Consider the following 15,475-nt stretch of genomic DNA (forward strand, 5'->3'; position numbering starts at 1 on the left):
AAATGTGCTGTGCGTGAGAAGACCCGGCAAGCCAAGTAAGATCGTTGCCAGTGCCCCTGGACTGGCTCTTGTGCGGGTGGCACATAAGGTGCACCATTTTGAGCGTGGCCGTTGCCAGTATCGCCTGACTGGCCTTCGTGCAGGTGACACGTAAAAGCACCCACTACGCTCTCTGAGTGGTTGGCGTTAGGAAGGGCATCCAGCTGTAGAAACTCTGCCAAATTTAGATTGGAGCCTGGTGTTGCCATCCGGTTTCACCAGTCCTCAGTCAAATCGTCCAACCCATGCTAGCATGGAAAGCGGACGTTAAACGATGATGATGATGATGATGATACGCTGTATAGAACATCGGCGAGTGTATAGGAAAATACACTAGCTGCTATTTCTAGCAAGTCAAGTTCGTTGTTTCTGCAAGAGAAGGGAGAAGGGTGAGTTAATGAAGGGAGATAACTGACCTTTAATAACCGTTTCAATATACAAATTCTTTTCATTCTGTCTATTTGTTCATCAGAGACGGTCATTTTCATGTCGGCCGACTGGATGTGACTCCTCCGCCGCTGGTTGCGATCCGTTCCAACAATAGTGAGATTCCGTCTTTCAAGTTGTTTGTACAGTTCCTTTAGGTCGTCATTACTGCTGTCGTAATCTACAACACAAACCATCATTATCAGCATAATAATGATAATCGTCTTCAATGTTTTAATTAATGCACAAATCAACAGCACGTTAACAACACCTCCCCGCCCGCCCACCATCCACTGTGCATGCGTGCACACATGCATGTTTGTGCATTTATGTATATGTGGGTGTGATTTCCCATTAGAGCAGATCAAAGATGACCAACACCAAATATATGAAGTTGTGGCATTCCTTCATCAGACACTTTACACACACACACAGAGTTTCCTAACTGGAATAAAGAAAAGGTTGTTTGTAAATCCCACTCTCTCGCCTTTCTGATGAACAGGAAAAACTCAAGTCCAGTGTTTCAACACATGTACCTGTCCAGATCTCCAGGTGAGTCAAAGACTGATGCACTCGTGTGGCACCTTTGGTGTCACATTAAGCAGTTGCCTGAGAGGATATCCTATCAGCATTGTTCAAAGGACCTTAAACATCACACACAGGTACAAATTCCACAAGTTGCTTAAATCAATGAAGTCCACCCCAGGAGAGCAGAGACAGATGAAAGGCAAGGCTGACCTCGGTGAGATTCGAAATTAGAACATATCGAGACGTGAACGTCACATTTCGTATGATGCTCTACTGATTCTGCCAATATCTCACACTGAAGACAGTGATTAATAATGAGAAATGGTGATTACCTTTTCCTTCGGAATGTTCTGAAAGTTCTTGATGGGAGCTTGCATCATCATTGTCATCTTCACTTTCACTGTAGTAGACATCAGCTGAAACAGAGTAAAAACAAGGTTTTACAAGAAAAGTTTAGCAAATAAATTTCCTTTAAGCAAAAATTTATTCAAAATGTTTGTTTTAACCCATAAAAAACAGGAAAAGGGTGCAGAGATGTGTGTACCAAACAAGCTAAAAAAAAAATTCTTTCTTTTTCTTAAGGGCAATTTTTAAACTTATTTTCACTTTAATATTCAAAGTACAAAAACTAGAGTAATTGCACAACAAAATTTTCAATCTCATTATTGAAAAATGCTGTAAAATATTCACTTTCCTTTGATGATGGCCTTGTCCATGTAAAAATTTAAAAACTTCAATCGATAATATCCACTATTTAAGAATTAAAAGTGTGAGAGAGAAACACTGGCAAACATGAATGAGGTCTCTTAATAAAACAGGCAGGAAAGAAACTATTCACTCGTTATCTCCCTTGACAAGCTGACTTTCCAACAAACAAAATATTGCCAGAGAAAATCCAATTGCTATATGGATGACATATTAACCATTCAAAAAGAACACAAAGACTTCACATCAGTATTGTTTGGTGACAGTCTTTGTGTGTTTTCAAATGGCCAATGTGTGTGTGTGTCTTCTGTGATACAATCGTTTTATCTTCAACAAAACCAGATCTGGCAAACACACCTCCAAAAAACTATTATATTTCATTCCACACATCATCTTTTGGTGAATGTATATCAACGATACAGTTTCTATTTACTTGCTTGACCTATTAAAAACAGCAGCTAAATTTCCCTTAATTTACTTGTTACCAATTTAGAAACAAATGAACAGACTGGAAAAAAACTAGTGCTAGATACACTAAGTCTGAAAAACAGCAGCCAACCATAGAAACTATATGCCAAGGGAAGGACGCCATCTATGTGGGCTGTAGCAGGGAGGCCCCAACACTGAATAAGAGCTGACTTGGACAATGAAATCCATTTGATCCATTGCAGGGTGGAAAATCGACAGGGAATGAAGGTGAAATCAGTGACTCTAAAAGAAGACGTAAAGTGATACTTACTTTGTACAGCATGAGGGGTGTTGACTGGTTTGTCGGGTTTTATAAAACCTCCTGTTGTGCTAACATTCGACATATCATAGTTAATAGCAGCTAATCCCATCTTGTTCATCCACCTAGGATTGAGAGAGAGAGAGAGAGAGAGAGAGAGAAAGAGAGAGAGAGAGAGAGAGAGAATAATTAAAAATCTATAACAATGATATAACTAGGAGTGTGTTATTTAGAATCTACTTGGAATATTGCAGTGAGATATGCACAATAAACATGCACACACATTATATATAACACAACAGACATGAATACACACACACACAAAGAAACAAACAGCAGAGGACAGAAGAGGAAAAACGAAATGGAGTTGCTTACTTGCTCATGTCATCTTGACGTTCAGAGGCAAAGTAGAATGTGGTGCCAGCATTGTGTACCTTGAAGGCACTGAAAGTAGAAACAGAAAAGGCATGAAAGGTCAGACATAAAGGGCTCAGAAAAGGGATAGAAAAGGAAGAAGGAACAAGGGGAACATAAAGATCCTTTCCTGGTAACAGTTATGATAGTAATAATAATAATAATAATAATAATAATAGTAATTTATAGGCACAAGGCCTGAAATTTTGTGGGAGGGGACTAGTCGATAACATCGACCCCAGTATTTCACTGGTACTTAATTTATCAACCTTGAAAGAATGAAAGAAAGTCAACCTCAGCAGAATTTGAACTCAGAACGCAAACACGGATGAAATGTTGCTAAGAATTTTGTCCACCACGCCAACGATTTTGTCAGCTCACTGCCTTGAGTAATAATAATAATAATAATAATAATAACTTATGAGAACAATACAAGAAAATTAACCAGATTCATGTAAAACATTACTTGAAATGTAACATCATTTTATATATATATATATATATATATATATATGATAGATAGACAGATAGATAGATAACATGTTTATTCAAAAATATAGTGAGAGGGTCTGAAACAGTAGAAAGTCATCTAAAAAGACGACGACGACGACAACAACAACAACAACAGCAAAGGGACTTACCATCAGAAAAAGGGAACAAGAACATAGGACAATTATTACAACAGAAAGAAGTACAACATAAAGTACAACATGGAGTACAGCATAAGGAAACTGAAAAGACATTGTACATGCTACAGAAGGAAGCAGACAATATTTAGGTTATTAAAAAAAAAACAGTTGTTCATTTTATATAGAGTATATATCAGATAATCGAACTGGGTGTCGGACGTTGTTATACATCGCTAACCACAATGCGCTTTGCATTGTTTTTGCTTTTGAATGGCACCACCCCACTGGCGAGACAAGAATGGTCAAGTACATATATATATTTATATACCACATGGTATCAACCAGACATTTGAAGGATGCCTACCCACAGGTTAGGCAGGGAAGTGAACATTTTCCCTGAAAAGAAAGCCAGTCTGTGGCAGAGTCAGCCATTTACAGCTGATTGGACTGGAACAAGGTGAAATGAAGTGTTTTGCTCAAGAACACAACACATCACCCAGTCTGGGAATTGAAACTACAATCTCATATTTGCAATTGCAATACCCTAACAACTGGACCACAAACCATCACATAGAAGTGTGTGTGTGTTAATAAAACAATGGTTTTGCTGATGGTGTTAATTGCTTGCAGCCCATCATTAAAGTACATCCAGGCTTCTGGATTATGCTTTGACATGTTTTGTGTGATCTTTGTGGCCAAAAGCCTCATTCGTAAAATGCTGTTCGCTTCCAGTGCTCCATGTAAACATGTCCAGGATGTTTGTTGTTTGACACACTGGAAGATTATTAGACACCACTTGGAAAGAAATGGCAGCAGGAAGAGAACCCAGTTGTCTGAGACACTCAAATAATACAAGTCTGACCAATGCTGACATGGGAAAATGGACATTAACAGACAGACATACACACATACATATACACACAACAGAATTGTGGTAGTGTCACATAAAAAGCACTTGGGTTGGTGCCACGTTAAAAGCCTCCAGTACACTCTGTGAAGTGGTTGGCATCCACTTGTAGAAACCATGCAAGAACAGACAATGGAGCCTGTGTGGCTCTTGACCATATCAGTCCTGATCAAACCATCCAACTCATGCCAGTATGGAAAACGGACACATCTTGAGGAGGTAGACGATTGGTTGTATCTGAAGAGGGTCATTATTAATAGTGAAGATGGTGTGAGTGGTGGTGGTGGTGGTGGATGCTGACCACAACTGTAGCAGTGATGTTGGTTGTGATAGCGGATGGAATGGCAGAAGAAAAAAAACTGTCCCGAGACACAATGAAATATATTTCAACACACGAGTTTACATCAAGAATCTTGCAAACCAAATACAACACACACACACGAATGGTGTAACAGAAATTAAGAATTACCATTTTGTTCCTCATACATTCAGCTATTTTATGAATGTATAAGCAAAGTCTCTGTGTAGCTATGTGTACACACACACAGAAACACATAAATACACACACATACACAAATACATAAATACACACACATACACAGATAGATACATATATATATATATATATATATATATATATATATATATATATATATAGGTATGTATGTATACACACACACACAAAATAAGCAATGTTTTATTATCCATGTGCAAACAAACAATTTGAGGTCAAACAAGAAATCTAGAAAACAAGTGAAATTTAAGCGACGATTGTCTCCCCTTGGTTTGGAAAGAAGGGGTGAGAGGGAGCACAAAGTAGTGTGGTGGTGGTGGTGGGGGCAGTGAAGACACCAGATCTCTGAGTACTGTAAATGGTAGCATGCTTGTCTGACAAGCAACAGATTCAGGTTTCAATCTGGTTCATTTGCACTCAGAACATATCCAAGAACGTAACTAAATACTGAAAGGTATTTCAGTCAGACACACCAGTAATTCTGCCACTTCACCACCATAATCAATATAAATAATAATAATCCTTTATACTATAGGTGCAAGGCCTGAAATTTTCGGGTAGTTGATTACATTGATCTCTGTGCATAACTGGTACTTAGTTTATTGATCCTGAAAGCAGAGTCTACCCCAGCGGAATTTGAACTCAGAACATAAAAATGGATGAAATGCCACGAAGCATTTTGTCCAGCGTGCTAATGATTCTGCCAACTGACTGTCTTCATAATGATGATAATATTAATTTCAAATTTTTCCCACAAGGGCAGCTTGGGGAAGGTGGGGATGAGTCGAATACATCGACCCCAGTCTTCAGTTGGCACTTAATTTACAAACCCCGCAAAGGCTTGAAATTTGAGGGGAGGGGAATAGTCAGTTATGTCAATGCTTCATTGGTACTTAATTTATTGACCCCTAAATGATGAAAAGCGAAATCGACCTCAGCAGAATTTGAACTCAAAACGTAGTGACTTGCAAAATACCGCTAAGCATTTCATCCAGCATGCTAACAATTCTGCCAGCATCACTGCCTTCATAATAATAATAATAATAATAATAATAATAATAATAATAATAATAATAATAATAATAATAATAGTTTCAAATTTTAAAGATTTTAAATATTACCAACCCCAGTACATGACTGGTACTTTATTGTATTAACCCTGAAGCATGAAAGGTCAAGTTGACCTCAGGAGGATTTGAACTCAGAATATAAAGAGCAAAAACAAATAATGCAAGGCATTTTTTCCTGATGCTCCAAACAATTCTGCCAACCACCACCCAAAATAATAATAACAATAATAATGATAATAATAATTATAATAATAATAATAATAACAATAATAATGATAATAATAATTATAATAATAAAAATGATAATAATGCTGATGATAATAATAATAATAATAATAATAATACCATTATTATTATTATTGTTAATAATGATTTCTTTTGTTCTTTATTTATTCATGAAGCCTGGAATATTTCCGATGTGGGTGGGTGGGCATACAAAGTTTATATAACATAACAATGATGGGGAGCGGGAGGGGAGGGCGGAATTATCAGAATTTGTGTTGTTGTTATGGTGATACAATCAGAAAAGAAAACATGTTTGTATTTTAACAAAGTGAGTCATTGGAAAGACACTCCCTTTTGGGTTGATGACAACAACAACAACAATAACTGTTTTGAATTTTGGCTCAAGGCCAGCAATTTTAAGGGGAGAGAGAGAGAGAGAGATAGTGGATTACATCGACCCAGGGCTGGATTAAAACCCATCAACGACCGAAGCACTTAAAAGGCTTCAGTGCTCCTCTGTGCTTACGTAATCTAAAACGGAAACAATAATAAGCCACAAATTAGTGGGATTTGAACTCAGAAGACAAACAGCCGGAACAAATACTGCAAAGCATTTTGTTCTGTCAACCTCAATAATAATAATAATAAAACTTCTGAACAATAATAATAATAATAATTAGTCCTTTCCATTTTTATCAACCCCAAAAGGACGAAAAACAGAAGTGACCTTGGCAGAATTTGAACTCAGAACATAAAGGGCAAGGGGATATTTGCACTAAGCATTTTGTCCACCGTGCTAACAATTTGACTGCCTCACACAATAAAGATAATAATAATAATGATTTCAAATTTTGGCCAATAGGCCAACAGTTATGGGAAGGGGGTAAATTGATTCTATTTACCCCAGTGCTTAACCGGTATTTTGCCTGGTGTGCTAACGATTCTGCCAGCTCAACGCCTTGATGACGACAATGCCACCGCTGACAACAACAATAATAATAATAATAATACAGCATTCCAACACGACTATATAACACTTTGAAATATCTTTCAATAAAAAAAGAAATGTAAAAATGAAAAGATATTGAAATAAAACAAAAACCATTTACAAACAGCAAAAATGACAATAGCAAGAGGTACCAGGTAAGGCATCAAAACTAATTAAAGCGTGTGTGTGTGCGTGTGTATCCATAATTAAAATTATACCATTATGTAAATGAGTTATGCCCTCATTCTTGATTAAGCTTTAATAATTAGTTCTTTGCCACAAACATTTAAGTACCTTAATAAGGAAAGATTAACGAATCTTGAATTGTTACATAACAGAAAAGGCAAGTTCAATCCACCCTCAAGGCTGTCGAAATCAAGCCTTGTTTTTATAAAGAGATAAAATATTCTTGGCTATAAACTCGTATGTTTATTGCCTTAGCATTTTTACCATGTGGAATTGGAATTACAGCTGGATCCAATCATAATCTAACTAGACTTCCTTTCAAGGGTTAAATACTCAAATATAAGACTAGAAACATGGGTTTTGGACATTCAAGTAATCTGAGGCATGCAGAGTTATGTCCCTTCCTCAAGAACCAGATTCATTGGTGTTATAATCATTTTTGCATAGACATGTAGCCAAATACTATGGACCAGCCCTGGAAACTCAGAACATGTGGCAGTGGAACAGAAAAACATAGAATCAGCCCAACACGATGAAAGGAAAAGAAAAACACTAAAAACAACAACAATATGTAACATTAATAAAGATTATATGACATTGTCATCTAAGAAATAAAATATATATACACCATTTAGATACCTGACAGTGCTCATACTCACCCGTGTTCACTAAATGAGTGCCAAAAATTTAGAAAAGTAAAGAAAAAAATACAATAAAGTAATAAAAAAATTCGAGTGAAAATGTGACAATATTGCAGAGTGAAACAAAATTTGTGAGAAAGAGTCCACACACACACACACATATATATATTCATATATATATATACACACACACACACACACACATATATATTCATAATATATATGTGTGTATATATGTGTGTATATGTTGAAAAAAAGAGTTCATAACTCCAACTAAAAACATTTGTCTCCCCTTACACACACTTCCTGTTTTGACACCACACTTCCTGCTTAACACAAACTTTTAACCCTATTTTTAAACCTAACACAACTCTCAACTCTCATGCATCCTTATTTTTCCAACCATTATCTACATGGATTACCATTGAACTTTAAAAGCTCAAAGACAATATAATGTATTGGTATAGTTATTTTTTTATATATTATTTTCTTCATTTTGTACTTCTTTGTAAAAAACATTTTCATTCTCCCTCTTCTTGAAAATTTGCTTTCGCAATGAAAGCCGGTTAGAGAAATCTTTATTAAAATATGCTTGAAGTTTAGCATTCTGCCGTATTATTATTTTTCATTTTCCTATATATATATATATATATCTCATACAAACATAATTTACACCTTAGAAGAAAAATTAGCTAATTCTGTCATATATACATAATTGTTGCTATTATGTTAAAGTGTCATATGTCCTAATTTGGCCAAATCCATTTTTTTCAATATTTATTTTTGCTTGCAATAGCCAGTTCTTTTTGGTCAAACTATCGTATCTCCAGCTGCTTCAGATGCCAAGATATCAAAAACTGTCAAAGGTGTAGTACAACAGTTTTACTATGGAATGGTGAAACTATTTTTTCGTTTTCTGAAAAAGTATCTATACATACACACACACACAAAGACCTCCTTGACGAAAAAACCAACTTACAATTTCTTGGATTTCATTTCAGGAGCAGGTGAGACTTTAAATGCAGGTAAATGGATCACACCCTCAGCTTTCAAATCCTGGAAAACAAGACAATACCTCAGATAGGTTAATTAGGGTCCCCACATCACAAATACACATCATATATGCAGCAGGAGAAGGAATCACTCAACAGGTCTGGACCTTCCTTGCCAGCACGATCTCTATTCTAGTCCCTATTCTCTCTTATACTCAAGTTCTTGTACATTGAAACCAGGTCCTCACACCTCTCTCTTCATCTCTCTTTCCAGTTGTTCCATCCCATTCTTATATAATGCAGGGAGCAACCATGTATCTCTCCACATCCGTGGTTCCCAACCATCTTTGCCTGCCTATGGACACCTTTATCTCCTGTCATTCAAGGATTAACAAATCCATTTATATTTTTTATGTTATCAGGAATTGTATTAATAAAAATTATTTTGTGTATTGTAAGAGGATAACTAATTTATTGCAGATAAATTTTAACAAAATCTTATATGGACTCCTGAAGGGCCATTTGGATCCCGGTTGAGAATTCCTGCTCCACAGAAAGACACTTGTTCCTGTCCTGGCACAAAGCCAGCTTCCTCTCTTTTACAATCCGATTCAGTTGAGAGCTTTTATGATGTTTATTTTATCTTTCCTTTTGCAAGTTACACGGCAACCTTACTTGTGCTGGTGACACAGAAAATAAGGCACCCACTAAACACTGTAAAGTGGTTGGCATTAGGAAGGGCATGTTGCCATGGAAACCCTGCCAAAGCAGACACTGGAGCTTGACACCATCCTCCAACTCATCAGATCCTGTCAAACCTATATCAGCATGGAAGACAGGTGTTAAATGATGATGATCAAGACAATCATGCTGATACAGGTACATACAAATGCCAATTAGCTAATAGTGAATCTATTTTAATAACTGTTTGTAATTATAAGCTCCAACCTATCAGACCACAAAACTCAAAACAGACTTTAAGTTTAATAAAATGATATTGAAGCCAATTTTGGTGCCTTACATCATTTCTCTTGTAGTGGAACATGTTGCTTTCCTTTAGAACACACCATCGTTTCTTCCAGTTCTTTCCCAGAGGCCCTGCACTCTGTTTCTTCTTGTACAACCAACCTTCACAATCCCCTCGGCCTAAATCTTTACAGGAAATCCTCCTGTCTGCGGCTGTCAAAGACAAAACAAAAAAAAACATCAGAACTTACAACACAAAAAAAGACGACGACAACAAATGACAATTTCATTTACCAAAATATAATACATCAGATTGGGACAGGGGCTTTAGACATTTTGGCACAACAGTTCTGGCCCTTGCTTACTTGTTTAGCTTTCTTCATCACGTTGTGTGTGTGTGTGGTGGCTGATGAAACGCTAACAAAATGTGGAAAAGCAAAGTTTTCTCACAAAGGATTTCAGTACATCTTTGACAAAGTAGAAACTAACTAAAAGTCAAGGAGAGAGAGAGAGATTAAGAAACACATATGTATGTCCTTCTCTAGAGCCAAAAAGTACAGTTAGTAAAACAGATTCAATGGCCAGTCAGTCATGGAAAATTACCAGTGTCCAAACAGCCCTTGACCAAACATCTGATTCTGTTGAGAAAAGGGGTTTTGGCCCTGTGGCAAGTTGAACAATCACCCTTCAACCCATCATAACTAAGTTATGGTGGGTGCTGTGATAACCAGTGATATATAACAAGTTGCCATGGCAATGAGCCATACAAAGCAGGTTTGCTCTAGTAATTGGACAAACATGGAAGTTTGCCCTGGCAATCATATATACATAAGAAATGGCCCCTAGTAACACGTTTGTACATGGAAGGCTGCCTTGGCAATCAGTTTGTACAGGGAAGGCTTCCAATGGCAATCAGATATACATGGCAAGTTGTCCGAGTAACTATCTACAGGTAGCAGGTTGCCCTAGCAATTAGCTGATACATGAAAGGTTGTCACAAAATACCAGTTATACGTTGTGGATTACACAAGCAATTCAATTATATAAGTCAGGGTTGCTATAGCAATCAAAATATATGTGAAATACTGCCATAAAAACCAGCTATACATCAGTTAAGTTGCCCTGGCAATCAGTTATGTATGGCAGGTTGCCCTGGCAATCAGTTATGTATGGCAGGTTGCCCTGGCAATCAGTTATGTATGGCAGGTTGCCCTGGCAATCAGCTGTGTATGGCAGGTTGCCCTGGCAATCAGCTGTGTATGGTAGGTTGCCCTGGCAATCAGCTGTGTATGATAGGTTGCCCTGGCAATCATCTGTGTATGGCAGGTTGCCCTGGCAACCTGCTATAATTAGCAAGTCACCTTGACAACCAGATATAAACTAACAGCAGGTTACCTTGACAACTATCTATAAATGACCCAGCTGCCTATAATTAGCCTGTATATAATTAGGTTGCTTATAATTAGTCATTATCCAACTGTGCTACAAGCTGTGAGCTGCAAATAACATACGAATCTCTCTCTTTCTCTTTCTGCACTGGAATGTGCACTGTTAGATGCATTGAAATGCAGCAGCTGCATATGACAATATTTAATTACAAAAGGAAGAGAAATAATATAGGTGCAACAAATGTTTGCAGCAAATGTGTGCAGTGTGCAGTGTTACAGGTAATAGTGCATACTAATAAGATGCAATAACTTGTTAATAGGTTGTTGGTGTTGTTATGGTTAAAGGAGTCATTGGGATTAGGTGCTGAGTGTGTGTGTGCACATGTGTATATGTGTGTGTGTTTACATTATTTCGTTGTGCATGTGCGGTTGTGTAACTGAGCACATGCGTATAATTGTGCACGTGTGTATGTGTGCATAGATGTATAGGTGTGTGTGTGTATGTGATTATGAGTGTTAGAATATGTGAGGGAGAGTAAGAGGCAAACAGGAGAGAGAGAGAGAGAGAGAGAGAGAGAGGCAATTAGAAGAGAGAATGAGAAAAAAGACAAGGGGAAGGGGACAGAGAAGAGGGGAGAATAGAAAAGGAACAACAGGGTAATGTGAGATGGGAGGAGGGGGAAGAGGAGAGGGGAACAAAGAGGTGGGAAAGAACATGTGGTTAACCACAGAATGAATATGAAAGGAGGTGTGTGTGTGTGTGTGTGTGTGTGTGTGCAGAGAGAGGAAACACAATTAGATATGGCTGTGTAGTTAAGACGTTCACTCCCCAATCATGTGTATTTGGGGTTCAGTTCCACTGTGTGGCACTTTGGGCAAGTGCTTTCTACTATAGCCCCAGGAAGACCAAAGCTTTGAGAGTGGATTTGGTAGACGGAAACTGAAAGAAGCCTGTCACATATATGTTTTCCTTCCTATCTATTAAAAGGAGGCACAAGCACTTTCACATGCATGTATACGCACGACAGGAACTTCTGCCAACCAAATTCAATCTCAAAGCTAAAGCAGAAGACATTTGCTCAAGATACCACACAGCGGGACTGAACCTGAAACCATATCATTGAGAAGCAAGTTTCCTAACTACACAGCCATTGTACAAGTGCATGTGTGTGTGTGTGTGTGTGTGTACAGGGAGAGGAGAAAGGTCCAATGGTGAGTAACTGTATTTCAAGAACAAGTGTTGCTCGGAGTTTGGTGACAGACAATCGAAAGGAATACTCACCAACTCGTTTTGATGTCTTGGCACGGCGCCTCACAACCTGAGACTAAAGAGGAAAACAAAAAACAGAATTAGAATTCAGTATCATTTAAAATCTACATCATATTCACTCCCACATACACACAGCATTTCACGGGCTTAGATTGTTTGATGTGATCATACTGGAGCAATATTTCAAGAGTACCCCCCCCATACAAACTGCAACAACACATCTACAAAAACACACACAATTACCATGATTCTGCATGGCATTTAACCAAGAGGAGACATTTGTGTGATGCCTACAGTAAAAGTTACAAATCCTTGACTGGGTTAATGAAAGCTCGTCTTTCTTTTGCAGCTCATTAACAAGTAATGGTCACCGATTCATTAATGAGCCTGCTTCCGTCTGTACATATGTACACAATTTTTGTTATGTAATTAATACAATATAATTATGAGTTGGGGTATTGTCTAAGTGTAAAATAACGAGTGTAGATAATGTGTAAATATATTTATTCCAGTAATATTTCTGATTAAATATATATCATATACACACATTCAGACATGTTCACACACACACATGCATATATACATACATTAATACACACACACGCACACATGCATGTACCAATTTTTCACACGTGCACACACGCATATATCCATTTGTTCACACAAATACACACACACATGCCTACACCCATTTCTTCACGTGCTATACATATATATATATACACACACACACGTTCATATATACATACACACACACGACATATCTTGCATGCACATTTATACACACACACACACTGACATGATTATACGCATGCATATACCCACGCAACACACATTCTCCCTCAAAAAGGCATTCAACAGTTTCTTTAATGGTTTCCCTTCCCCCTACAACCTCCCCCACCCCATTTTATTCCATCCCACCACCACCACCACCTTTTACTGCTGTCTTAAGTAAATGCAGCATGAACAACAACAACAAGAAAAACATTACCAAAACAAAAAGAAAACATTTGCTGTTTAAATTAGCACCATTTTAGATCTTGTTTCTAGGTTTAAGTGGAGTGGTGGAGGTGGCGGTTGTGGTGGCAGTGGGGGTGGTAATGATGATGATGATGATGATGATTATCAGTAATGATTATAATAATGATGATGATGATGTTGCTGGTGGCGGAGGGGGTGTTCATAATGAGGATGGTGGTAATGGTGGTGGTTTGTGATGGTAGTGACAATGATGATGATTATGAGCGTTTTGATGATGATGGGGGGAGTGGTGGTGGTGGTGGAGACGATAATGAAGATTGTGATAATTTTGATGATAATGATGGTAACGAGGATAGTGATGGTAACGACTACAAAGTGGCAGAGTGGTGAGTTAAACATGAGAATTGTAAACAAAAGCACTGGGAGTAGGTGGGGGGGGGGGGTGTAAAGAGGGGTTTGGTGTTGAGGGTGGTGGGGAAGGAGGAGGGTGTTGTTGTTCTCATTTTAGAGTAAAAACGAGCCAAAAACAAACAAAACAAATGAAATAATTATGACAGCTGGTGGAAGTCAGTAGTGAAGGTCTCTTCTGGGTAGAGGAGTGACGGGAGGAGGAGAAGATGGAATGAGGGGTTAGCTACAAGCCATCCCCCACCCACCTCACATTTATTTACTCTCTCTTTCACTCTCACTGCATTCGAAATATATGTTTTTTGTTTAGCCCCAGGTCAACCTTGATTAAGCAGTCCTGTCAGTGGCATAGCTTGGGTGAGTGAATCACAAAGGCTAGCCACATTTTATATATATGTGCGTTTGCTGTAATTAAAGGTATGTTATGTTTAAGGTATGGAGAAGCAAAGGTTGTAGGTGGCTGAAGCTGTTCAAGACATTGGTCTGACCAGTTTCCCTCTACAGATGGCAAAACTGGAAAGTGACAAAAATGGAAGCAAAAAAGCAATGGACAGTTTCCAGTTTGGATGCTTAAGGAGAATACTTGACATCAAGTGGCTGCAAAAGGGTCTGAAATGACATAAGACGACAATGGGCATCAACTGGGGATAAGGATGAAATAAGATGCAGGCGCTGGAACCAGAGACATCCCCAGACAAGATAGAGAAAGTGATTGTTTGGTAGAACTAAAGTGGAAGCCTGAGGAGAAAAGAGAAGCAGGACACTGTAGAACGAGATGGCGAAGGACTATGGACAAGGAAAGGAGGGAGGAGAAGGTGGAGTGAGACCAGAGCAGCAGCAGAAAAGAGAGCTGGTTGGAGAGACTGCGTTGAGGTCTGATGTACCTCATGGTAGGAAGGGAACAAACTATGTTTCAGGAAGAGAGAGGGTAGTCACTTTGGCTACTGCACAGGGTGACCAAAACCCATGCTTCTGCCACAGGGCCTAGAAATCAAGGGTTGCAAGAAATACTTCTCAGCCTTTTGTGTCTGATGGATTAAGAATTCTGCCATCTTTGCTGTATTTCTGTCTTTAATCCATTACCATTCTTCTCAGTGAGATGCAAGGTTTATCTATTCACATTGTTCTGAAAGAGTCATGAATTATCTCGTAACTTTGATGATGGGATTGTTTATATTGAGAATGACATTGCAGGGCAGTGGTGAGAGGCCAGACCTGGCCAGTTTGAACAGAAAATACCCTTGCAAAACACACACACACACACACACAAACTCTACCATCATCACTACTAACCACAAACTAACAGATTAAGATTATCCAACCATTAATCCCATCCGAACACAATGGACAGTAAACAAAAATAAACAACACAGCCTAAAGGGATGACATGTGACTGCAAAGACGAGTGGTGGTGGTGGCATGTGACTGTAGTGGGGGGTGGAGGTGATGGTACTGTGCTGTTGGTGGTGGT

General features: G+C 38.2%; 1 protein-coding gene across 4 annotated transcripts in view; it reads right to left on the reverse strand.

The window, feature by feature from the left end:
- The window catches only part of LOC106878660 (uncharacterized), a 110,357-nt gene that overhangs the window by 3,459 nt on the left and 91,423 nt on the right, over nt 1–15,475 (reverse strand). For all 4 annotated transcript variants that reach the window (XM_052975592.1, XM_052975590.1, XM_052975589.1 and 1 more), the window contains 7 exons: nt 12,628–12,670; nt 10,013–10,170; nt 8,979–9,055; nt 2,801–2,869; nt 2,438–2,550; nt 1,326–1,409; nt 456–646 (listed from right to left, as the gene is read on the reverse strand). In XM_052975592.1, the coding sequence (XP_052831552.1) occupies nt 456–646; nt 1,326–1,409; nt 2,438–2,550; nt 2,801–2,869; nt 8,979–9,055; nt 10,013–10,170; nt 12,628–12,670 (735 nt within the window). The remainder of the gene's footprint in view (nt 1–455; nt 647–1,325; nt 1,410–2,437; nt 2,551–2,800; nt 2,870–8,978; nt 9,056–10,012; nt 10,171–12,627; nt 12,671–15,475) is intronic.

This window comes from Octopus bimaculoides, chromosome 21, assembly GCF_001194135.2.
Source record: "Octopus bimaculoides isolate UCB-OBI-ISO-001 chromosome 21, ASM119413v2, whole genome shotgun sequence".
NCBI lineage: Eukaryota > Metazoa > Mollusca > Cephalopoda > Octopoda > Octopodidae > Octopus > Octopus bimaculoides.